The sequence below is a fragment of the Hyperolius riggenbachi genome, chromosome 2 (genome assembly GCF_040937935.1).
Source record: "Hyperolius riggenbachi isolate aHypRig1 chromosome 2, aHypRig1.pri, whole genome shotgun sequence".
Lineage (NCBI taxonomy): Eukaryota > Metazoa > Chordata > Amphibia > Anura > Hyperoliidae > Hyperolius > Hyperolius riggenbachi.
Genome location: NC_090647.1, coordinates 450,784,968 through 450,809,963, shown reverse-complemented (window position 1 = coordinate 450,809,963; position 24,996 = coordinate 450,784,968). Strand labels below are relative to the sequence as shown.

The 24,996-nt window shown below is 46.7% G+C and overlaps 1 protein-coding gene across 1 annotated transcript in view; it reads left to right on the top strand.

The window, feature by feature from the left end:
* EIF2S3 (eukaryotic translation initiation factor 2 subunit gamma) overlaps nt 1–24,996 on the top strand; it is a 53,025-nt gene extending 28,029 nt beyond the window's left edge. Inside the window, exons 10-12 of the mRNA XM_068270053.1 lie at nt 6,525–6,694; nt 19,303–19,475; nt 24,595–24,996. Of these exons, the coding sequence (XP_068126154.1) occupies nt 6,525–6,694; nt 19,303–19,475; nt 24,595–24,658 (407 nt within the window). The 3' untranslated portion in view covers nt 24,659–24,996. The remainder of the gene's footprint in view (nt 1–6,524; nt 6,695–19,302; nt 19,476–24,594) is intronic.

Here is a 24,996-nt window from a genome sequence, read left to right as displayed (position 1 = left end):
AAAGAATGATCTTTTACTTACCTATGGCTTCTTCCATCCTAGTAGGCTTGTATGTCCCTCGCTGTCCTCCTCCTCGCTCAGCTGTTTGGCCCGTTAGATCAGCCAAGCCGCGTAGTACTGCACATGTGCAAGCAGGGCTGTGGAGTCGGTCCAAAAATCCACCGACTCCGACTCCTCAGTTTAGGATTCCACCGACCTCGACTCCGACTCCTCTAATTTGCATATTACAATTTTTTTGATTAAAAGTATGTAACATGAAATTCGTCTCTTAACTGCCAAAGCTTAGGAATTTTACAAGACAACTGAAGTGAGAAGGATATGTAGACTACTATATTTATTCCCTTTAGACTAAAACTAGTCCTTGGTAAGAGTACTTGTAAAAGGTACAAACCGGAACAAAGAACATCTATCAGGACCTAGGCAATGTAAGTGTGGGTACATGTAAGAATGATGTGCAGGTACTCTGCGGGGGAATGAGGAGATTGTAAACAGACAACATCTCTGTGTTCAATGTGTACAGCATTCTCAGTGGATTCCCTGCAGCTCTGTGGGGAGTGCATATGTAGAGTATAGTACTACTGTGTAACAAAGTAAACCTGAGACAGATGAAATTAAAGTTTTATACATACCTGGGGCTTCCTCCAGCCGCCTTCAGGATAATCAGTCCCTCGCTGTCCTCCTCCACCACCTGGATCTTCTGCTATGAGTCCAGGTACTTGAGCCAGTCGGGCGTAGTGCGCATGCACACACTCCGCCGCCAGGAGCATACTACACCTGTGCAGCACTATTGCGCAGGTGCAGAATGTTCCTGGCTGTGGGAGCGGCATGCGGCCGGACAGCGCTGACTGGCTGAATTACCAGGACTCATAGCAGAAGATCCGGGTGGTGGACGACAGCGAGGGACTGATTAGCCTGAAGGGGGCTGGAGGAAGCCCCAGGTATGTATAAAACTTTACTTTTCATCCGTCTCAGGTACCCTTTAATTTGTAGTCACCAAACCAAATTTTAACAACATATCAAATGATTTGAGTGCATACATTTGCATAAATCAGCATCAATGCAGAATTATTTCCATCTCATTGACCATCTCTATTAGTGACACAGCTACACATCAGGCTTTATTCTTACAGCATAGATGTTGTTTAGTATATATAAGAGATTCCTGTGTACACATCATATATACAGTCACAATCAGATATGTACCTTAAAAATACGGTGACTGCTTTATTGAAGCAGCACAAGTAACTAATTTTGATTGGTTTATTTCATTTTTGTGGACTAAGCACAGCTATTACTGTATATATACATTATTTTTAATGACTATTATCTGAGAAATAGAACATTTTATCATATTTTCTATTTTAATTACAGTTACAAATTCATTAGGAGTTGGAGTCGGTGCATTTTTTCCCGACTCCGGGCACCCAAAATTGCCCGACTCCACGACTCCGACTCCACAGCCTTGTGTGCAAGTCCCTGATTGCGCTCTTGTTCCTGGGAGCGCTCTGCACATGGGAACTATGTAAAGCCTGGGAGTGCTCTGCACATACACAGTAAGCCACAGGAGCAGATCAAGGACAAGCGCAGTAACTACTTTGCTGACCAAGTGGGCCAAACAGCTGAGTGAGGTGGTGGACCAGGAGGACAGGCCAATTGATAGCTCCTGTACAATATAGGATAACTAACTTATGGGTCCGTAACTCAAAGTGTTAATTCTCCCAGAATCAGTTGTACGGGTTGCAAGACCACTGTTAGCCACATTACAGCCACAATATAGATTTTTAACCACTACACCTCATTAAAATAAATACAACACTTAGGCCTGGTGCACACCAGAGGAGTTTTTTCCTGAGCGTTTTGAGTTTTTAAATCTGCTGCTAATGTTATCCTATGTGTCTGTGTACACTGGAGCAATGAGGTTTTGTAAAAAAAACCCATAGCATTACATTGGGAAGAGCTTTTGAAACCTCTAAAAGCTCTTCCCAATGTAATGCTATGGGTTTTTTTACAAAACCTCATTGCTCCAGTGTACACAGACACATAGGATAACATTAGCAGCAGATTTAAAAACTCAAAACGTTTAGAAAAACTCCTCTGGTGTGCACCAGGCCTTAGAGCAGAATTATTTTTATGTAAAAAATATATTCCTATAGTATTATACACAGAATATACAAAAATTATATAGAACATGGTTATAATCCGCATTCAAATAAAAAAAAAAAAAATCGAGAAAAGTATTGGTTGTCAAAATTTTTAAATTAGCATAAGGGCCCGTTTCCACTATCGCGAATCTGCATGCGTTTCCTGCATGCAGAATCGCACAGCCAATACAAGTGGATGGGCCTGTTTCCACTTGTCAGTTTTCCTGAGCGTTTTTCTGTGCAGGATTTTTCTTCACGGCAGAGTCCTCAGAATTCGCCTGCGTGTGGAATGCATGCGAATCGCCGCTAATGTATTTAATAGGGAAATCGCCTGTGGCTTTGGTATGCAAATTTTCATGCGAATTCGCATGGAAATCAATGGAAAAGCACACCAGCACTGCCATGGTTAAATTTGCATACATACATGCGAATTCGCACGAAAATTCGCATACAACCGCATGTGAAATTCACATCCACATGCGAATTTTTACCGCGGCGATTCGCACCGCACAAGTGGAAACGGGCCCTAAATAGATCAGTACATTACCAGCCCCTCTTATCCTCTCTCTTTCTGTCTCTCTCAATTCATTTTCTGGATTCAGCAGCCACCCCACAATCTTGTTTCCACGCTTAAGGCTAGTTCACACTGGGCGATTTTTCTGCGACTTGCTGATCACTGCTAATGCAAGTCAATGGTAGTGTTCACACTGCAGTGATTAGTGATTTGCTGATGGTGCATGCAGCATTTTTGGAGCGATTTTTGGAGTGATTGCATTTCAATGTTATAGAATCACAAAACGCAATCACTCCTGAATCGCTTTCCTGTACAGTCAAAAAGCAGCTTTTTGCTGGTCGCCGGCAATCAGCAAAACGCTACCAAAGCGCCCAGGGTGAACTAGCCATTATACTATGCAATGGACTTATTCCTCCCTTAATTGCATACTTATGCATTTAGCCTTGTCCATCACCAGAATACTTTCAGTTTCTAGTAACAGACTGGATACTTTGATTCTCCTATTTTCCCACACTCATGTCTTAAAAATAAGTCATACAGGAATTCACCTGATAAACCTATGTTTCCCACACTGCCATGGAAAGGCAGAACATTTTTTCACAAGCTATTTTCACACTGTTAAATAAATAAATTATACAGTATTTCAACATCTTAAAAGACAAATCACAAGGCAAAAATAAAAAAAGAGTAATGCTATATCTGACAAGGGACATAAAAGCCTACAGGACTGGAAGAAGCCCCAGGTAAGTAAAAGAGTAGTCTTCTATTTCAGATCTGGTATCCTTTAACTCTGGTGTATACTTTTCATTTATCATTGTTGAGATGCTTCTACAGATTGTTTGGTGTGCACTAGTGGTAATTTCAACTTGCTGGAATTGAATAGAAAAGGCGCAGATATGTATGTTAAAGATAAAAAGTCAAGCTGCAGAGCTTAGAGACAGATTGTGGAGGCACAGATGTGAAGAAAAAAAAAAATCAGCAGCATTGCAGGTTCCCAGCAGCACAGCGACACACATGATTCTTTGGTTGAATTCTGGACCAGCCATAGCTCTTCTGAGAGCAGACACCGGCTCATCTATCTGTGAAGTCTGAAAAAAGTTTTGTGAGGGAGGTGACCAAGTACTATCAACTTGAATAAAGATGACTGGCACCATCCGTATTATAATGCTCTTTTATTAGATCAAAGATCTCATGTAGCCATCCAGCCCAGCAACGTTTCGGAGTTTACCTCCTTTGTCAAGCAAGGCTAAACATGGACTAACATATACATTCACTTTAGCACATTTAAATACATTGATGGATAGTAGACAGCCAATCCTGGACAGCAATAAAAACTGACCAATCAAACAGGTCTATCTAATATGCCGACCTGATGGGGAACTGACCTGCTGTCTAACTATTGGTCGCTTAATCTCTCTCACCTCCTCTCCTCCCCACGTCACAGCAAGTCCGGCTTCCCCATAACCCGCATCCGCGCATGGGCTACCTCCCGCAGCTTCACCCCGCTCCGCCCTCGGCAAACCTGATGGGGAACTGCGGCGAGTGACGTGAAGCGAGGGCGGCATAACCGCTGCCCACATCTCCACACGCCATGCGTCTGTGGGAAAGAGGCGGAAATCCGAGCGCCGCCCTAGGGCAGCGTGCAGAACCGTCACCACCCATTAGTTGTAACTATGGTAACGGGCAACAGCAGCGCCGAGCTCACTGAAGAGGCCCCTCTGACCTCCACTCTCCCTCTCTATTAAATTTAAACTGATCATCTACCCTACAGGTTACATCTCAATATTGGTAGCGGGAGGACTCGAGGATTGTACCTATGTAAATAAACAAAAAAAAATTACAAACAAAAAGTTAACAATGACAGCTGCTGCTGGGCACAGACATCGCATTACATGAACAGAGTCAAATCTAATTCCCTATTCAAACCTCTAGGCTCCATAGAATCCAGTTTTTTTTAATCCAGTATGCCTCCTATATAACAATTTTTTTAACCCTATCACCTCCTCTTCTGGGAGGAGACACTTGTTCCAAAATCATATATTTTAATTGGCTAACTATATGGGATGCTTGATTAAAATGAAATGGTACTGCTTGTTCAATAAGTTTTTCTCTAATAGCATGTTTATGAGATGAAAGTCTAACCTTCATTTTTTGTGTAGTCTGACCGACGTAGATTAAACTGCAGGGGCACTTCAACGCATAAACAATAAACATTGAGTCACATGTGTGACAACCTTTCATTTTGAATTTAGTACCCCTATGGGGGTGTGTGATGACATCACCTTTTATGACAGAACTGCAATGAACGCAGTTGAGGCACGGAAAAGTGCCCCTGCGGGTCAGCCCACGACGGCCCCTCTCCCCCCTACTGCTATCAGCGTGTACCAATTTATCCCTTAAGGACGGTGCTTTTTTATAAGAAAAAATAGGGATATTTTGGAATTCATTGGAAAGCTCTCAGACAATAAGTGCCAGTGTCGTTGTGCTGGTGGACGGACCGAGGCACATCCATCTGGAAGCAATGAAGGATGCCACACGACTTAAGATTACTGGAGGTGACCAAGTACCTAATGGTCACTCTGGCTGAGGTCCAGGGGACATTTGTAGAGATGGTAGAAATTTGCAGGACAACAATGATAAGGCCAGATTCACACTTGCATTGCTAAACACAACTGCCTAGCGACTAGCAATTTTTCAGCGATTGTGCTTTGCGATTCCCATTCAGGGGAAGTAGCACTCTGAGGTAAAGATCACAGCTGCTGATCAGCTGTTGTGTAAATGAATCAAATGAAGAAGACCTGCAAAGCAGTTCTTATAGCTGATAAATAGGCTCATAAGGGGTTTTGCTTATTAAAATGACACTGTTTTGAACACCCATTAAGTGGAAGCATTATGAATAGATGCAGTCCAGTGCTCAGTGATATCTTAGTTCCTGAGTTGCTTTGATTGTTGTTAAAGCAGCAGTTGTAACTAATCACAAGCACAGGTACATCAAGCCAGAGGGGAAGATTTATCAATACCAATGTATGAATTGGAAGAGCAAATCTGGTGTAAAACGTTGCTGAAGTGGAGTATTTTCTCTGAGGTATAATCGCAACCCTTGATTTGGACACCTGCTCCATTTTTGCACTAGTTTCCCTTGCACTGGTTTTGATAAATCTGCCTCAGTAGGTTATGGATCGGTGAACTCAACGCAGACCACCAGACAGACACCAGTCAGCGCTTGATGAGTATTACATTGATCAAGTTTTTACCGCTTCCATGGACTGTATGCCCAGAACGATTACATAATAAAACTCAGGCCTTTAAGTGTTATCGCATTTACTTTATTTGACTGTAGAACTGTTTTTAAGTGTACCTGTTGGGAAAAAAGTGCCCCAAAGGAGTACTCGTCTCAATAGAGGGTAGCCTCTGGATAATCCAGTGACTTCCCCTGTCCTCCCCCCTCAGGGCCCTTCCAGTGTTGCGTCCCCCAAAAGATCTATACAGCCTTATCAACATCTTGTGCCCACACGGTAGCAAGGACCGATTGGACTCAGCTTTTTATGCCCAAGCCAGAGAGTGAGTGTACCGCTGCGTGAGCCATCTGCACAGTAGCGCAAACCCCATCTATTGAGGCCTGAACGAGTCCATGCTACTGCGCGGACAGTGTGGCCATGAGCTTCGGGGATCTCAGTGCTGTAAAAGCTTGGCGGAGGAGAAAGAGGCTAACCTCTCCCAAGGTAAGTATCAAAGTGGTTTTTTGTTTGTTTGTTTTTTTTTCTTTTGGGAAACCTCACAAGTTTGCTTTAAGATTTCAACGTCTTGTTTAACAATTCTTTTGAAATATGATGAAATTAACTAATCCGGGATATTACTCGTTTTTAAAGGTGTTGGCACTAAAATTGACCCAACGTTGTGTCGTGCTGATCGCATGGTCGGGCAGGTCCTTGGCGCAGTTGGAGCACTCCCTGAAATATTCACAGAGTTGGAAATCTCTTACTTCCTTTTGCGACGTCTTCTTGGAGTGCGCACAGAAGGGGACAAAAAGGCCGCAAAGGTGAAAATTTTGTTCATTTTAATATAGTGTAACTGTAATCTATGCATTCTTTGTGTAAAATGTTGTTGTTATTAATATCGAATGGTTTCTGCTGAGACACAAAACAAATATTCAAGTTTTTAAAGCTACATGGCAACTACAAAGGCTTACCAATGTACATGCCTTTCCATTAGGACATTTCACATTACCTTGTGGCCATTCAGATATAGGGCACAGATGACTCCTAATTCTTTGCTTTGTGTGTCTGAGACACCAGACCTAGCCCCTCCCTGTAGACTCTGTGAGACAACTGCGTGCAGTACAGACACCCTGCTCCAGTCCTCTAATAGTCTGTTTTGCAAAGCTAGCCAACAAGATGAAGGCGTTTTCACTTACAGCTATTCTGCAGGTTATACAAATGTTGCATTTTACATGAAATGGAGGGATGTCTGTTGGCAGGGGATAGTATGCTGCTTTATCACTAGGCACAGTAAGTGTATAGCAGTCTATATCAGGATAGTCAATGAGATGCAAATCTGAGTTGATGCAGGATTGTGCACATTCTGTATGCAGATCTATGCAGCTTAAAAATGGACCGATCGAATATCACCTAGGTAGAATTTGATTTGTCTATTTTCAAATTGCATTGTACAAATTTATGCATGAACTTGGAATTATTTACATTTCATTGGCCATCCCTGCCCCAGGCTTTTCTGAGAGGGATATGGAGGCTGCTATATTAACTCTTAAACACCAGTTTCCTGGCATGCTGCTGATCTGTCATGCATCAGTATTATCGGAATGATGCACCTGAAACAAGCATGCGGCATGAGCAGTCAAACATCTTATCTGTATGCTTGTTCAGGGGCCATGACTAAAAATATTAGAGGCAGAGGATAATCAGGACAGCCAGGCAATGTGCATTGTTTAAATGGAAATAAATATGGCAGCTTCCATATCCCTTTCAGGCCAGCCTTTTTTAATACTGGTTGTAGCTGCCTTAATCCTTTCTCAGTGTAAGGGTACTTTCACACTGGGCTGATGTGGTGTGCTGCGTCAGACAATATAATTGCACATTGGTGCAGTGCGATGGATCTGTTGGCATAATGTAATGCATGTAATGCATGTAGTGTGGTACTGCAAAACCTGCACGTTGACAGCTGTTATGTAGCACACTTTTATGTGCTGTATGCGTAGCACCCCACACCATGTGCAATGGGACTGAAGCTTATTATCTCAAATGTCTGTCGATGTATTTTCTTTTCCAGTACACTCCAGGACAGGTACACTTTGAGACTTGGTCCCTCCCAGGAACAGGAAACATCCAAGAGCCTCCCTATAAAATTCAAACGGAACCGGAGGTCAGGCAGTATTGGATGTTTCCTGTTCCAGGAACCATGCCTCTCTGTGTACGGCTGTCCCGGAGAGCCTGGGTGGCTAGGGGCTAGTTTTTACAGGCAGCCTCTGGGTAGCGGACTGACGTCTCCTAAAAAGCTTACCCGGGGGTCCCTGCAGCAAACTTTTTCTCTGCAGAGAGGGGTTCAAAAGTTCACTGGCCTGCTCTGTAAAATCATTTAGAATACTGAGTAGTGTGTAAATTGAAAATATTAGAAAATGATGCAATGTTATAAAAAAAAAAAAAAAACCTATATAACTGAAAATAAACATGAGAATATTTTTTTTGCTACTAATGTTCTAGGGCTATGATTAAGGAGCCTTCCAGAGCTCCGATACGCGTCAGCCTTATATGTGCTTACTGATGTCTCAATAAAGTTGAAGAAAAAGCTTTTACCCAGCCTTGGTGTAGCGGAATACTTCCTTTTTTGCTAATGTTCCAGTAATTATCCGTACTAAACAACCAATTCATTATATCATATTTTTTCCCTGCTTCAGTGTCTCTTTAAACTTCAACTTCTATTTTTGGTTTCAAGCAGGGCGGTTTCTAGTTTGGTTTTTTTTCACTCCAGGCAAGAAGGTCCTGTAGTCTTGAGGCTCATACACACATCCGACTATAGTCTTTGGAAAATGAAAGATCACAGACCAAACTTACCACCCTTCATGTAGTATGAGAGCCATACTCTACACAGTCTTTTGTATGGAGCTGAACTCCCCATCAGAAAAAAATCTTTGCAAGATGCTGCACACACAGATGCTGTACAGACACAAAAGATCAGTATCTGCAAAAGATCTGTTCCTGCCAAAGATCCGTTCTTGCAAATTGCATTCATAGTCTGAGATCTGCAGATCATCATACACACCTTGTTTAACTGACATTCATCTGCAGATCAGATCCACCAGGATGGATTTTCAGATCTGCAGATGATTGTCTGATCTGCAGATGAATATCATCTGCAGATCTGAAAATCCATCCTGGTGGATCTGATCTGCAGATGAATGTCTGTTAAACAAGGTGTGTATGAGGATCTGCAGATATCATAGACTGTGAATGCCTTTTGCAGGAGCAGATCTTTTGCAGGAGCAGATCTTTTGCAGGAGCAGATCTTTTGCAGGAGCAGATCTTTTGCAGGAGCAGATCTTTTGCAGGAGCAGATCTTTTGCAGGAGCAGATCTTTTGCAGGAGCAGATCTTTTGCAGGAGCAGATCTTTTGCAGGAGCAGATCTTTTGCAGGAGCAGATCTTTTGCAGGAGCAGATCTGTTACATGTGTACAGCATCTTTGTGTGCAGCATCTTGCAAAGATTTCTATCTGATCGGGTGTTCAGCTCCATAGAATAGACTCTGTAGGTATGGCTCTCATACTACATGGAAGGGGGTAAAATTGGTCTGTGATCTTTAATTTTCCAAAGACTATGGTCTGATGTGTGTATGAGTCTTTAGTCCCAGGACCAATGGCACTCCAGGCAATGGCCTGTAATGCCTATGCCTAAAAATTCCCCTGGTTCCAAGTATTGATGGGTCGTTCGCGAACGAGCCAGCTCTTTGTTGCGAACGACAAGAGCCGGTTCTCAGTTTTGAAAGAGCCGATGCCTCAGCCGCCCCACACAGCTCTGATTTGCTGTGTAATAAAGGATGCTGAGGCATGCTGGGAGATGTAGTCCTCCTCTTGCAGCTTGTAGGAGTGTATGGGGCGGAGGAGAGCAGTAGCAGGAGGGATTGCCCCAGTCAGAGCAGCAGTCTGGAGTTGTCATGGAGATGGGGGCGGGGCTTTTTCTCCGATTCTGAGTGGTGTCTAGTGATATTTAATGAAGAGCCGATTCAGAGCCGTAAGAGCCGGCTCTTTAATGGGAGCTGATTCAGAAGAGCCGATTCTCCGAGAAGAGCCGGAATTCCCATCACTAGTTCCAAGCAAATCTATTATAAATTAGTTTCCAATGATCTTTGTTAGTATTTCAAATCACGCTGTCGTGTCTTATATTGATGTTTGTGTTAAAACATTGTTTCACAAATGAGCAAAATTGGGTGCTATTTGGGATGCTATTTATTATGCAAACCTTTTTGTAGAATAATGTAGTAACAACGCAGAGCATCAGGCTGAGTACTTGGCAGTAGGATGATCAGTTTCCTCCGGTATAGATCTGCTGCTGGATAAGTCATTCGTCTCCTTTGCTAGCTGCTCTGACCATGAACCATGCCATAAATAATTCCAGCAGTACCATCAGCTTATGCTTAGTAGCCTTCAGCTGCTAGTTCCAAATGGTAAACGTGAAGAGGTCATCTGTAAAATTTCACATTTGCCAATTTTTTTTTTATTTTTTTTTTTACTACTATAAATTAAGAATATTAGATTATCTTTTAAGCAGAAATACAGTCGCTACACATCCTTTTGCCAAAATGAATACTGAATTCTCCTTGTAGCATGAAATATTTAGCATTGCATACCTGATATTTTTAGGTTGAAGAGGTTAGGCTATGACCATATCATTAGATATAAACAGAAAGCTGCTGGCTCAGATGCATTATGGTAGAGGAGTTCACCATCTGTCAATACTATATTCTTCTCAGCAGACATCTGAGTATGCGGCTTCCAATATGGCTATTATGGACTGACGGAAGCCCAGTATATGTGGTGACTAGTTCTACTTAAACAGGGTAAAAACTATAGCGTTTTGTTTTTATTTTGTTTCCAAAGCTCACAAACTAGTATGTTATTTCTCTTTTTAGCATTTCAACAAAAATTATTGTATGTGTAGTTGTGTTTCTTACTGTGCAAGGAATGCCGGGTTTTGTAGCATGAAAGCCAAGCACCATCTGCCTGCGTGAAGATAAAATCAATTGAAAGGCCTGGTGGGAAGAACAGTAGATCAACAGTGCACCACACAAAAAATGTGGTTGTGATTATTTGTTTTTGCCCAAGTGCCACGCCTTTTTTCTGCAAGTAGTAAATATGGCATTCATGTCTAATATTTCACAGCTGAGTGGACAAAATAAGGATTATATCAAACCTCATTTATTTATTTTAAATTCACTGTAATACTTATCAGAAACCTCAACTTTAGATAGTAGCGAGACTACAGGGAATGATTATGAGAAAAATAATCTGTCCCACCATATATACATGCTGTTAATGGCTGAATTAAAATATTTAATACAGCTAGTAGTAGTCAGAGGCAAGGTTGTGTGAGCTGTGATGCCTTTGCAGCTTTTCCAATAGCTGTGCTGGTCTGTGGGGGAAGGCATTTGAGCTGAACAATGTGAGACACAAGCAGGAGGCATTCCGAGGACAAAACTGAGAGAAGTGTTCTTCTGCCCCTCCATAGAGTCCATAGCTCCTTATACCCTATAATTGGCACCTACTTGTTTGTAAATGTATTCAAAGTAGACTTGGAGAGCAAGGGAATCGGCACTAGTAGCTGACGGCAAACGGAGTGGGGGTTGGTGGATAGATCAATTTGCCTCCGGACAGCCAAGTACATCAGGTCAAATGAAAAAGAAGGTAGAATCCGGGCACCATGAGCTGCAGTTACCACACTTTATTACATCCCCAAACACAGACAGATACAGGTGTATAGGGCTGGTCCGTCAGCCGTTTCACAAGCAGGCTTGCTTGCTTCCTCAGAGACAAAGAACCCTCACGAAATGACACATTAAATACCTAATTCCCAAAACACAATTGCATACAAAGTGGGAGGAGATTAGAGGGAAGGGGGTAGTCAACTCACCGCTCAGCCATGGCGGCTCATTACCGGGCGTGTATCGTTCCGATAATTTGCTCAATCACAAGAAAATGTATGCGTGCTCTACGCCAAGCTTAACCCTTTCAAGTCTAGCTGTGCAAATCTGGCTAAAATGGCTTATCATGAGACATGCTCATGCAGAAATGCATCTGCTTTCGCATGCCAAACTTTGCAGGGTCAAAAACCAATACCGCGAAGCGGTTGCCCTGCGGGAATTAGTTCATGCTATACAGCACTATCCAGGAGCGCCTCGGGGAGGCTTCCCATTGCCCCCATACAACCGGGGGGGGGGGCTGTGGGGCCCCAGGCTCTCTCACTGCCTAGGGACCACAGCAACACCCCGGAGGTGGAGGCTGGGTAGCGCAGACGACCCCCCCAAGCGTGGCCGGCGCCGGGGGGGGGCCATCCGCACCCATCTCCCAAAAATTTAAAAACAGGCACTTACCTGAACGTCCATTGCGTTCTGCTGCTGCGCATCGACTCGGGGCACTGCATGGGAAAGGAGTGACGCATGGGTCACCCCGAGCTGTGGGGCTCAGGGCTGGCTCACACACATCACTCCAGAAGGGGGGGGGAGGACAGGCACAGACAGCCCACTTATAGAGCAAGCCATCCACCACCTGCCTCCAAAGGACAGAATGCAAATATGCTCAATCACAAGAAAATGTATGCGTGCTCTACGCCAAGCTTAACCCTTTCAAGTCTAGCTGTGCAAATCTGGCTAAAATGGCTTATCATGAGACATGCTCATGCAGAAATGCATCTGCTTTCGCATGCCAAACTTTGCAGGGTCAAAAACCAATACCGCGAAGCGGTTGCCCTGCGGGAATTAGTTCATGCTATACAGCACTATCCAGGAGCGCCTCGGGGAGGCTTCCCATTGCCCCCATACAACCGGGGGGGGGGCTGTGGGGCCCCAGGCTCTCTCACTGCCTAGGGACCACAGCAACACCCCGGAGGTGGAGGCTGGGTAGCGCAGACGACCCCCCCAAGCGTGGCCGGCGCCGGGGGGGGCCATCCGCACCCATCTCCCAAAAATTTAAAAACAGGCACTTACCTGAACGTCCATTGCGTTCTGCTGCTGCGCATCGACTCGGGGCACTGCATGGGAAAGGAGTGACGCATGGGTCACCCCGAGCTGTGGGGCTCAGGGCTGGCTCACACACATCACTCCAGAAGGGGGGGGGAGGACAGGCACAGACAGCCCACTTATAGAGCAAGCCATCCACCACCTGCCTCCAAAGGACAGAATGCAAATATGCTCAATCACAAGAAAATGTATGCGTGCTCTACGCCAAGCTTAACCCTTTCAAGTCTAGCTGTGCAAATCTGGCTAAAATGGCTTATCATGAGACATGCTCATGCAGAAATGCATCTGCTTTCGCATGCCAAACTTTGCAGGGTCAAAAACCAATACCGCGAAGCGGTTGCCCTGCGGGAATTAGTTCATGCTATACAGCACTATCCAGGAGCGCCTCGGGGAGGCTTCCCATTGCCCCCATACAACCGGGGGGGGGGGCTGTGGGGCCCCAGGCTCTCTCACTGCCTAGGGACCACAGCAACACCCCGGAGGTGGAGGCTGGGTAGCGCAGACGACCCCCCCAAGCGTGGCCGGCGCCGGGGGGGGCCATCCGCACCCATCTCCCAAAAATTTGAAAACAGGCACTTACCTGAACGTCCATTGCGTTCTGCTGCTGCGCATCGACTCGGGGCACTGCATGGGAAAGGAGTGACGCATGGGTCACCCCGAGCTGTGGGGCTCAGGGCTGGCTCACACACATCACTCCAGAAGGGGGGGGGAGGACAGGCACAGACAGCCCACTTATAGAGCAAGCCATCCACCACCTGCCTCCAAAGGACAGAATGCAAATATGCTCAATCACAAGAAAATGTATGCGTGCTCTACGCCAAGCTTAACCCTTTCAAGTCTAGCTGTGCAAATCTGGCTAAAATGGCTTATCATGAGACATGCTCATGCAGAAATGCATCTGCTTTCGCATGCCAAACTTTGCAGGGTCAAAAACCAATACCGCGAAGCGGTTGCCCTGCGGGAATTAGTTCATGCTATACAGCACTATCCAGGAGCGCCTCGGGGAGGCTTCCCATTGCCCCCATACAACCGGGGGGGGGGCTGTGGGGCCCCAGGCTCTCTCACTGCCTAGGGACCACAGCAACACCCCGGAGGTGGAGGCTGGGTAGCGCAGACGACCCCCCCCAAGCGTGGCCGGCGCCGGGGGGGGCCATCCGCACCCATCTCCCAAAAATTTAAAAACAGGCACTTACCTGAACGTCCATTGCGTTCTGCTGCTGCGCATCGACTCGGGGCACTGCATGGGAAAGGAGTGACGCATGGGTCACCCCGAGCTGTGGGGCTCAGGGCTGGCTCACACACATCACTCCAGAAGGGGGGGGGAGGACAGGCACAGACAGCCCACTTATAGAGCAAGCCATCCACCACCTGCCTCCAAAGGACAGAATGCAAATATGCTCAATCACAAGAAAATGTATGCGTGCTCTACGCCAAGCTTAACCCTTTCAAGTCTAGCTGTGCAAATCTGGCTAAAATGGCTTATCATGAGACATGCTCATGCAGAAATGCATCTGCTTTCGCATGCCAAACTTTGCAGGGTCAAAAACCAATACCGCGAAGCGGTTGCCCTGCGGGAATTAGTTCATGCTATACAGCACTATCCAGGAGCGCCTCGGGGAGGCTTCCCATTGCCCCCATACAACCGGGGGGGGGGCTGTGGGGCCCCAGGCTCTCTCACTGCCTAGGGACCACAGCAACACCCCGGAGGTGGAGGCTGGGTAGCGCAGACGACCCCCCCAAGCGTGGCCGGCGCCGGGGGGGGCCATCCGCACCCATCTCCCAAAAATTTAAAAACAGGCACTTACCTGAACGTCCATTGCGTTCTGCTGCTGCGCATCGACTCGGGGCACTGCATGGGAAAGGAGTGACGCATGGGTCACCCCGAGCTGTGGGGCTCAGGGCTGGCTCACACACATCACTCCAGAAGGGGGGGGGAGGACAGGCACAGACAGCCCACTTATAGAGCAAGCCATCCACCACCTGCCTCCAAAGGACAGAATGCAAATATGCTCAATCACAAGAAAATGTATGCGTGCTCTACGCCAAGCTTAACCCTTTCAAGTCTAGCTGTGCAAATCTGGCTAAAATGGCTTATCATGAGACATGCTCATGCAGAAATGCATCTGCTTTCGCATGCCAAACTTTGCAGGGTCAAAAACCAATACCGCGAAGCGGTTGCCCTGCAGGGTCAAAAACCAATACCGCGAAGCGGTTGCCCTGCGGGAATTAGTTCATGCTATACAGCACTATCCAGGAGCGCCTCGGGGAGGCTTCCCATTGCCCCCATACAACCGGGGGGGGGGCTGTGGGGCCCCAGGCTCTCTCACTGCCTAGGGACCACAGCAACACCCCGGAGGTGGAGGCTGGGTAGCGCAGACGACCCCCCCAAGCGTGGCCGGCGCCGGGGGGGGCCATCCGCACCCATCTCCCAAAAATTTAAAAACAGGCACTTACCTGAACGTCCATTGCGTTCTGCTGCTGCGCATCGACTCGGGGCACTGCATGGGAAAGGAGTGACGCATGGGTCACCCCGAGCTGTGGGGCTCAGGGCTGGCTCACACACATCACTCCAGAAGGGGGGGGGAGGACAGGCACAGACAGCCCACTTATAGAGCAAGCCATCCACCACCTGCCTCCAAAGGACAGAATGCAAATATGCTCAATCACAAGAAAATGTATGCGTGCTCTACGCCAAGCTTAACCCTTTCAAGTCTAGCTGTGCAAATCTGGCTAAAATGGCTTATCATGAGACATGCTCATGCAGAAATGCATCTGCTTTCGCATGCCAAACTTTGCAGGGTCAAAAACCAATACCGCGAAGCGGTTGCCCTGCGGGAATTAGTTCATGCTATACAGCACTATCCAGGAGCGCCTCGGGGAGGCTTCCCATTGCCCCCATACAACCGGGGGGGGGGCTGTGGGGCCCCAGGCTCTCTCACTGCCTAGGGACCACAGCAACACCCCGGAGGTGGAGGCTGGGTAGCACAGACGACCCCCCCAAGCGTGGCCGGCGCCGGGGGGGGCCATCCGCACCCATCTCCCAAAAATTTAAAAACAGGCACTTACCTGAACGTCCATTGCGTTCTGCTGCTGCGCATCGACTCGGGGCACTGCATGGGAAAGGAGTGACGCATGGGTCACCCCGAGCTGTGGGGCTCAGGGCTGGCTCACACACATCACTCCAGAAGGGGGGGGGGAGGACAGGCACAGACAGCCCACTTATAGAGCAAGCCATCCACCACCTGCCTCCAAAGGACAGAATGCAAATGTGCTCAATCACAAGAAAATGTATGCGTGCTCTACGCCAAGCTTAACCCTTTCAAGTCTAGCTGTGCAAATCTGGCTAAAATGGCTTATCATGAGACATGCTCATGCAGAAATGCATCTGCTTTCGCATGCCAAACTTTGCAGGGTCAAAAACCAATACCGCGAAGCGGTTGCCCTGCGGGAATTAGTTCATGCTATACAGCACTATCCAGGAGCGCCTCGGGGAGGCTTCCCATTGCCCCCATACAACCGGGGGGGGGGGCTGTGGGGCCCCAGGCTCTCTCACTGCCTAGGGACCACAGCAACACCCCGGAGGTGGAGGCTGGGTAGCGCAGACGACCCCCCCAAGCGTGGCCGGCGCCGGGGGGGGCCATCCGCACCCATCTCCCAAAAATTTAAAAACAGGCACTTACCTGAACGTCCATTGCGTTCTGCTGCTGCGCATCGACTCGGGGCACTGCATGGGAAAGGAGTGACGCATGGGTCACCCCGAGCTGTGGGGCTCAGGGCTGGCTCACACACATCACTCCAGAAGGGGGGGGGAGGACAGGCACAGACAGCCCACTTATAGAGCAAGCCATCCACCACCTGCCTCCAAAGGACAGAATGCAAATATGCTCAATCACAAGAAAATGTATGCGTGCTCTACGCCAAGCTTAACCCTTTCAAGTCTAGCTGTGCAAATCTGGCTAAAATGGCTTATCATGAGACATGCTCATGCAGAAATGCATCTGCTTTCGCATGCCAAACTTTGCAGGGTCAAAAACCAATACCGCGAAGCGGTTGCCCTGCGGGAATTAGTTCATGCTATACAGCACTATCCAGGAGCGCCTCGGGGAGGCTTCCCATTGCCCCCATACAACCGGGGGGGGGGCTGTGGGGCCCCAGGCTCTCTCACTGCCTAGGGACCACAGCAACACCCCGGAGGTGGAGGCTGGGTAGCGCAGACGACCCCCCCAAGCGTGGCCGGCGCCGGGGGGGGCCATCCGCACCCATCTCCCAAAAATTTAAAAACAGGCACTTACCTGAACGTCCATTGCGTTCTGCTGCTGCGCATCGACTCGGGGCACTGCATGGGAAAGGAGTGACGCATGGGTCACCCCGAGCTGTGGGGCTCAGGGCTGGCTCACACACATCACTCCAGAAGGGGGGGGGAGGACAGGCACAGACAGCCCACTTATAGAGCAAGCCATCCACCACCTGCCTCCAAAGGACAGAATGCAAATATGCTCAATCACAAGAAAATGTATGCGTGCTCTACGCCAAGCTTAACCCTTTCAAGTCTAGCTGTGCAAATCTGGCTAAAATGGCTTATCATGAGACATGCTCATGCAGAAATGCATCTGCTTTCGCATGCCAAACTTTGCAGGGTCAAAAACCAATACCGCGAAGCGGTTGCCCTGCGGGAATTAGTTCATGCTATACAGCACTATCCAGGAGCGCCTCGGGGAGGCTTCCCATTGCCCCCATACAACCGGGGGGGGGGGCTGTGGGGCCCCAGGCTCTCTCACTGCCTAGGGACCACAGCAACACCCCGGAGGTGGAGGCTGGGTAGCGCAGACGACCCCCCCAAGCGTGGCCGGCGCCGGGGGGGGCCATCCGCACCCATCTCCCAAAAATTTAAAAACAGGCACTTACCTGAACGTCCATTGCGTTCTGCTGCTGCGCATCGACTCGGGGCACTGCATGGGAAAGGAGTGACGCATGGGTCACCCCGAGCTGTGGGGCTCAGGGCTGGCTCACACACATCACTCCAGAAGGGGGGGGGAGGACAGGCACAGACAGCCCACTTATAGAGCAAGCCATCCACCACCTGCCTCCAAAGGACAGAATGCAAATATGATCAACAGTGCACCACACAAAAAATGTGGTTGTGATTATTTGTTTTTGCCCAAGTGCCACGCCTTTTTTCTGCAAGTAGTAAATATGGCATTCATGTCTAATATTTCACAGCTGAGTGGACAAAATAAGGATTATATCAAACCTCATTTATTTATTTTAAATTCACTGTAATACTTATCAGAAACCTCAACTTTAGATAGTAGCGAGACTACAGGGAATGATTATGAGAAAAATAATCTGTCCCACCATATATACATGCTGTTAATGGCTGAATTAAAATATTTAATACAGCTAGTAGTAGTCAGAGGCAAGGTTGTGTGAGCTGTGATGCCTTTGCAGCTTTTCCAATAGCTGTGCTGGTCTGTGGGGGAAGGCATTTGAGCTGAACAATGTGAGACACAAGCAGGAGGCATTCCGAGGACAAAACTGAGAGAAGTGTTCTTCTGCCCCTCCATAGAGTCCATAGCTCCTTATACCCTATAATTGGCACCTACTTGTTTGTAAATGTATTCAAAGTAGACTTGGAGAGCAAGGGAATCGGCACTAGTAGCTGACGGCAAACGGAGTGGGGGTTGGTGGATAGATCAATTTGCCTCCGGACAGCCAAGTACATCAGGTCAAATGAAAAAGAAGGTAGAATCCGGGCACCATGAGCTGCAGTTACCACACTTTATTACATCCCCAAACACAGACAGATACAGGTGTATAGGGCTGGTCCGTCAGCCGTTTCACAAGCAGGCTTGCTTGCTTCCTCAGAGACAAAGAACCCTCACGAAATGACACATTAAATACCTAATTCCCAAAACACAATTGCATACAAAGTGGGAGGAGATTAGAGGGAAGGGGGTAGTCAACTCACCGCTCAGCCATGGCGGCTCATTACCGGGCGTGTATCGTTCCGATAATTTGCCCCGAGCCTCCCAGCGCGCACTGCATCCAAGCTCCACCCCTTTCGGGGAAGGTATATCCGGGAGTTTCCTCCAATCCAAGTCACTTGCGTCAGTCGCATAGTGACGTCAACATGCGTGCAGCCGCCGGGGGTATCAATGAGCCGACTTCCGCGTTCCACCCGGCCAGTTGCCTAGGGAACGTGTATCAAGCCTGTAAATGTGCAGCAAGCCTGGTAACACTTGCTGCTTATTCATTTTTATGACTGCATGAATTAACCCATCGATTATTTGTTCTGTTCAGTTTTTAATGCCATGCAAATATATTACACTTTTTTCTGCTAGCAATGTTTTACTGCTTTGTGAAATTGCAGATTGTTTAAAATGTATATTGTGGTTTTGTGTTTAGGTGCAAAAGCTGTCTAAGAACGAGGTTCTGATGGTCAATATTGGCTCCTTGTCAACTGGAGGTCGTGTTAGTGCCGTCAAAGCCGATTTAGGAAAAATTGTACTCACAAACCCTGTTTGTACTGAAGTAGGAGAGAAAATTGCCCTCAGCAGAAGAGTGGAAAAACATTGGCGGTGAGACAACTGTATTGCTTGTTATTTGACTGAAGTCATCTGATGTTTAACCAGTTACCACTCAGATGCTTATTTTACCAATTAGTCAGAATAATCAACAGTCAAGTACTGTAGTGTGTGCATATTGCGTACAAGTGAAACATATATATTAAAAGATTATGGTGTATGCAGAATATGACCTGCACAGAATTGGAGTATTCTGAACCTGAACTCGCCACGAGTGGGAAGATGTTTATTTGCAGTTGTTGATTGTTGGGAATTTTTAAGGTAGCCATACACATCAATTTCAGCAGGAAATCTGGAAAAGTAATGGAACTGCAGCGTTGTATTGTTTGATGCAGTGCAATGCTATTGTCCATTGATTGGCCACTTCTCCAGCTCTGCCTCCGATTAACATAAATGTCCCATCTTGTTCTTTATACTGATACTGATCAATTTTAAGAGTCATCAGTTTGAATTTGGATATGTTGATGCAGTAGATTTTTAGCAGATTGGATCAGCGTGATTCAAGGGGGCTGCCAGAAGCCCCAGGTAAGTGAAACTTGTTTTTTATTTTTACAGGACCTTTCAGTTCTGCTAAATAAATTCCTATTCAAAGCAGAGGGATTGCTTTGGTTGCTTTCAGGGCCTCTCACTCCTGTGTCCCCCATGCAGAGGTGAAAAATAACTGGGAAGTGCTGCCAAAAACTGAAGAATGCTTTTCTGCGCGCTTGCAAAATAAAATTGACTAAGTGCCTGGTTGAGACACTTGTCTGAACCGACCCCTAGGCCCCATTCACACTAGAGCGTTTGCCGCAATTTCGGCAAACCGTTCAAACGCTAGCACTTTTTAAAAGCGCTAGCGTAATGAAACCCTAGGGACCTGTTCTTGGGCGAATTGCCGCAAATCGCCCAAAAACGCAAACGCGTAGCCTGCACCATTTTCAGGCGATTGCGTTTCAGTGCTATAGAAGCGCAAAACGCGATCGCGCCAAAATCGCTGCAGTTCAGTGATTTTTTTTTTTTTTTTTTTTTTTTTTTTTTCTGCGTGAAATCGAGGAAAAATCACTCCTGCAAAATGCCGGCGTGAATAGAGCCTTATGCTTCATACACACTTGAGATAAAAGTCTTTGGAAAATGAAAGATCACAGACCAATTTTACCCCCTTCCATGTAGTATGAGAGCTGCACTCCCCATCAGATAAAATCTTTGCAAGATGCTGCGCACAAAGATGCCCGTACACATTCAAAAGATCATTATCTGCAAAAGATCTGTTCCTGCAAAAAATCCATTCCTGCAAAATGCATTCACAGTCTGAGATCTGCAGATCCTCATACACACCTGGTTTAACAGACTTCATCTGCATATCTGGCAATCATCTGCAGATCTGAAAATCCATCCTGGTGGATCTGATCTGCAGATGATTGTCTGTTAAACCAGGTGTGTATGAGGATCTGCAGATCTCATAGACTATGAATGCATTTTGCAGGAACAGATCTTTTGCAGGAACAGATCTTTTGCAGGAACAGATCTTTTGCAGATAATGATATTTTGAATGTGTACGGGCATCTTTGTGTGCAGCATCTTGCAAAGATTTTATCTGATGGGGAGTGCAGCTCCATAGAATAGACTGTAGGTATGGCTCTCATACTACATGAAAGGGGGTAAAATTGGTCTGTGATCTTGCATTTTCCAAAGACTTTTTTTATCTCAAGTGTGTATGAAGCATTAGTTTCGCCTTAAAGGGGAACTGAAGAGAGAGGTATATGGAGGCTGTCATGTTTATTTCCTTTTAGACAATACCAGTTGCCTGGCAGCCCTGCTGATCCTCTGCCTCTAATACTATTAGCCATAGCCCCTAAACAAGCATGCAGCAGATCAGGTGTTTCAGTGGTTCAGACTTATAAGTCTGATCTGACAAGACTAGCTGCATGCTTGTTTCTGGTTTTAATCAGATACTACTGCAGAGAAATAGACCAGCAGGGCTGCCAGGCAACTGGTATTGATTAAAAGGAAATAAACATGACAGCCTCCATATACCTCCCTCTTCAGTTCCCCTTTAAGGTGGGTACACACGTCAGATAAAAGTCTTTGGAAAATGAAAGATCACAGACCAATTTTACCCCCTTCCATGTAGTATGAGAGCCATACTCTACACAGTCTATTCTATGGAGCTGAGCTCCCCATCAGATAAAAATCTTTGCAAGATGCTGCACACAGATGCCTGTACACATGCAACAGATCAGTATCTTCAAAAGATCTGTTCCTGCAAAAGATCCATTCCTGCAAAATGCATTCATAGTCTATGATATCTGCAGATTCCATACACACCTTGTTTTTTTTTTTTTTTTTTAATGTAATGTTTATACACACCTTGTTTAATTCATCTACAGATCAGACAATTATCTGCCGATCTGAAGATCCAACCTGGTGGATCTGATCTACAGATAATTGTCTGTTAAACAAGGTGTGTATGAGATCTGCAGATATCATAGACTATGAATGCGTTTTGCAGGAATGGATCTTTTGCAGGAACAGATCTTTTGCAGATACTGATCTGTTGCATGTGTACAGCATCTTTGTGTGCAGCATCTTGCAAAGATTTTTAGCTGATGGGGAGTTCAGCTCCATAGAATAGACTGTGAAGGTATGGCTCTCATACTACATGGAAGGGGGTAAATTTGGTCTGTGATCTTTCATTTTCCAAAGACTTTTATCTGACGTGTGTACCCACCTTTAGCCTCTTTGGCCCCAGGCCACATGCAAAAAAAAAAAAGTTTTGGACTAGGGAAACAGTTCATATCATTTTTGATAGCATTTTAGGTTTGTGAATTATTTCAGGGCCCCAGACCACACAGTGGTGGTGTTTCAGTTTTTTTTTCTCTCCTTCCTATCACTAGGCTACATGCACACTTCATGGAACTTGTCATTTCAGTATTTGGAGTAACCGTGTCCAATTTCTAGCTACCAAATTTGTAGCGTCTACCTAGCCTATCCTAGAATTAAAGATATATATCAAGAACTTATACAGTGTTCTCCCCAGGCTCTTTTAGCCGGGTGCTCCACCCGGCTGTCATCGGCTCACCTCCTCCTATGTTGTAAGCACAGTTGCCCTGCATTTTCAACTCTCCCCACCCGGCTACTTTTTTATGCCACCCGGCTGGAAAAAAATTCTGGGGAGAACACACACACACCACACACACCACAGACACCACACACACCACAGACACCACACACACCACAGACACCACACACACCACAGACACCACACACACCACAGACACCACACACACCACAGACACCACACACACCACAGACACCACAGACACCACACACACCACACACCCCACAGACACCACACACCCCACAGACACCACACACACCACAGACACCACACACACCACAGACACCACACACACCACAGACACCACACACACCACAGACACCACACACACCACAGACACCACACACACCACAGACACCACACACACCACAGACACCACAGACACCACACACACCACAGACACCACACACACCACAGACACCACACACACCACAGACACCACACACACCACAGACACCACACACACCACAGACACCACACACACCACAGACACCACACACACACCACAGACACCACACACACCACACACACCACAGACACCACAGACACCACACACACCACAGACACCACACACACCACAGACACCACACACACCACAGACACCACACACACCACAGACACCACACACACCACAGACACCACACACACCACAGACACCACACACACCACAGACACCACACACACCACAGACACCACACACACCACAGACACCACACACACCACAGACACCACACACACCACACACACCACAGACACCACACACACCACAGACACCACAGACACCACAGACACCACACACACCACAGACACCACACACACCACAGACACCACACACACCACACACACACCACACACACACACCACACACACCACACACACCACACACACACACACCACACACACACACACACACCACACACACACACACCACACACACACACACACCACACACACACACACACCACACACACACACACACCACACACACACACACACCACACACACACACACACACACCACACACACACACACACCACACACACACACACACACACACACCCACACCACACACACAACACACACCACACACACACACACACACCACACACACACACACCACACACACACCACACACACACACACCACACACACACCACACACACACACCACACACACACACACCACACACACACACCACACACACACACACACACACACACACACACACACACACACACACACACACACACACACCACACACACACCACACACACACACCACACACACACACCACACACACCCACACACCACACACACACCACACACACACACCACACACACCCACACACACCCACACGCCACACACCACACACACACACACACACACACACCACACACACACACACACACACACACACACACACACACACACACACACACACACCACACACACACACACCACACACACACACACACCACAGTGATTGGCTCAATGACGGCACTGTAGCCCCGTCGGCGAGAGGCTCTCAGCATCAAGGAAATTTAACCTGCCCGATGCTGCACTCAGTCTGCTAAGCTGAAAAGATAATGCTAAGCAGCAGCCATATGAAATGCCTCCATCCTCCGCTCTGTGTTTAAAGATCACAGCCTGCCAGATGCAGGTAAGGCGTGTAATTCTTGATTGCGACTCGCAAGGGAGGGGGGGGGCATAATAATTTGGGGGAGAAGATCCACACAACGCCCCTGCACCATGGATGCACCAGGATTAGTATATTTTTTCCCATTAGGTGCGCCTTTATGGTCTGATACGTCTTATGATCTGAAAGATAGAACTAAAAATAAAAAATGAGACTAATGTTCTGTTCATTATCCATACTACATATACAATTCATTACATCATACATTGTTTTGTTTTTCAATTCAGGTTTGCTGCCAGCCAGCTCTAAAACTGGAATTTATTCTGTATTGAACTGCTTCTTTATCTAAAGACTAATGGTCTTTGTTCTCCCTTTGCAGTTTGATTGGCTGGGGTCAAATAAGAAGAGGTGTGACTATAAAGCCAACCATAGATGATGATTAGATGGCAATGAAGACCCACAATGCTGCTAAAATGTTTTTAGAAAAAAAGAACATCTGCCAAATACAGAGGAAGTGCTACCTACTTGGATAATATAAGGCTCATTACCACAGAAACTTCTTATTTTATGGTCCCAGTACTAATTTCTAATTGAGCAGAATCTCGGCACAAAGTGAACAGGCTGACACTACCAAAAGACCTTCTGTAACGTGTCCTATCAAATTTTATTCTTTGTTACAATGTAAAAAATGCTCTGTTCATTCTCCCTGAGTCAACCCCAGCCTTCAGGACGTCTTTCATACTGAATGAATGTCAACCAAATAAACATCAAAAAGACCAAA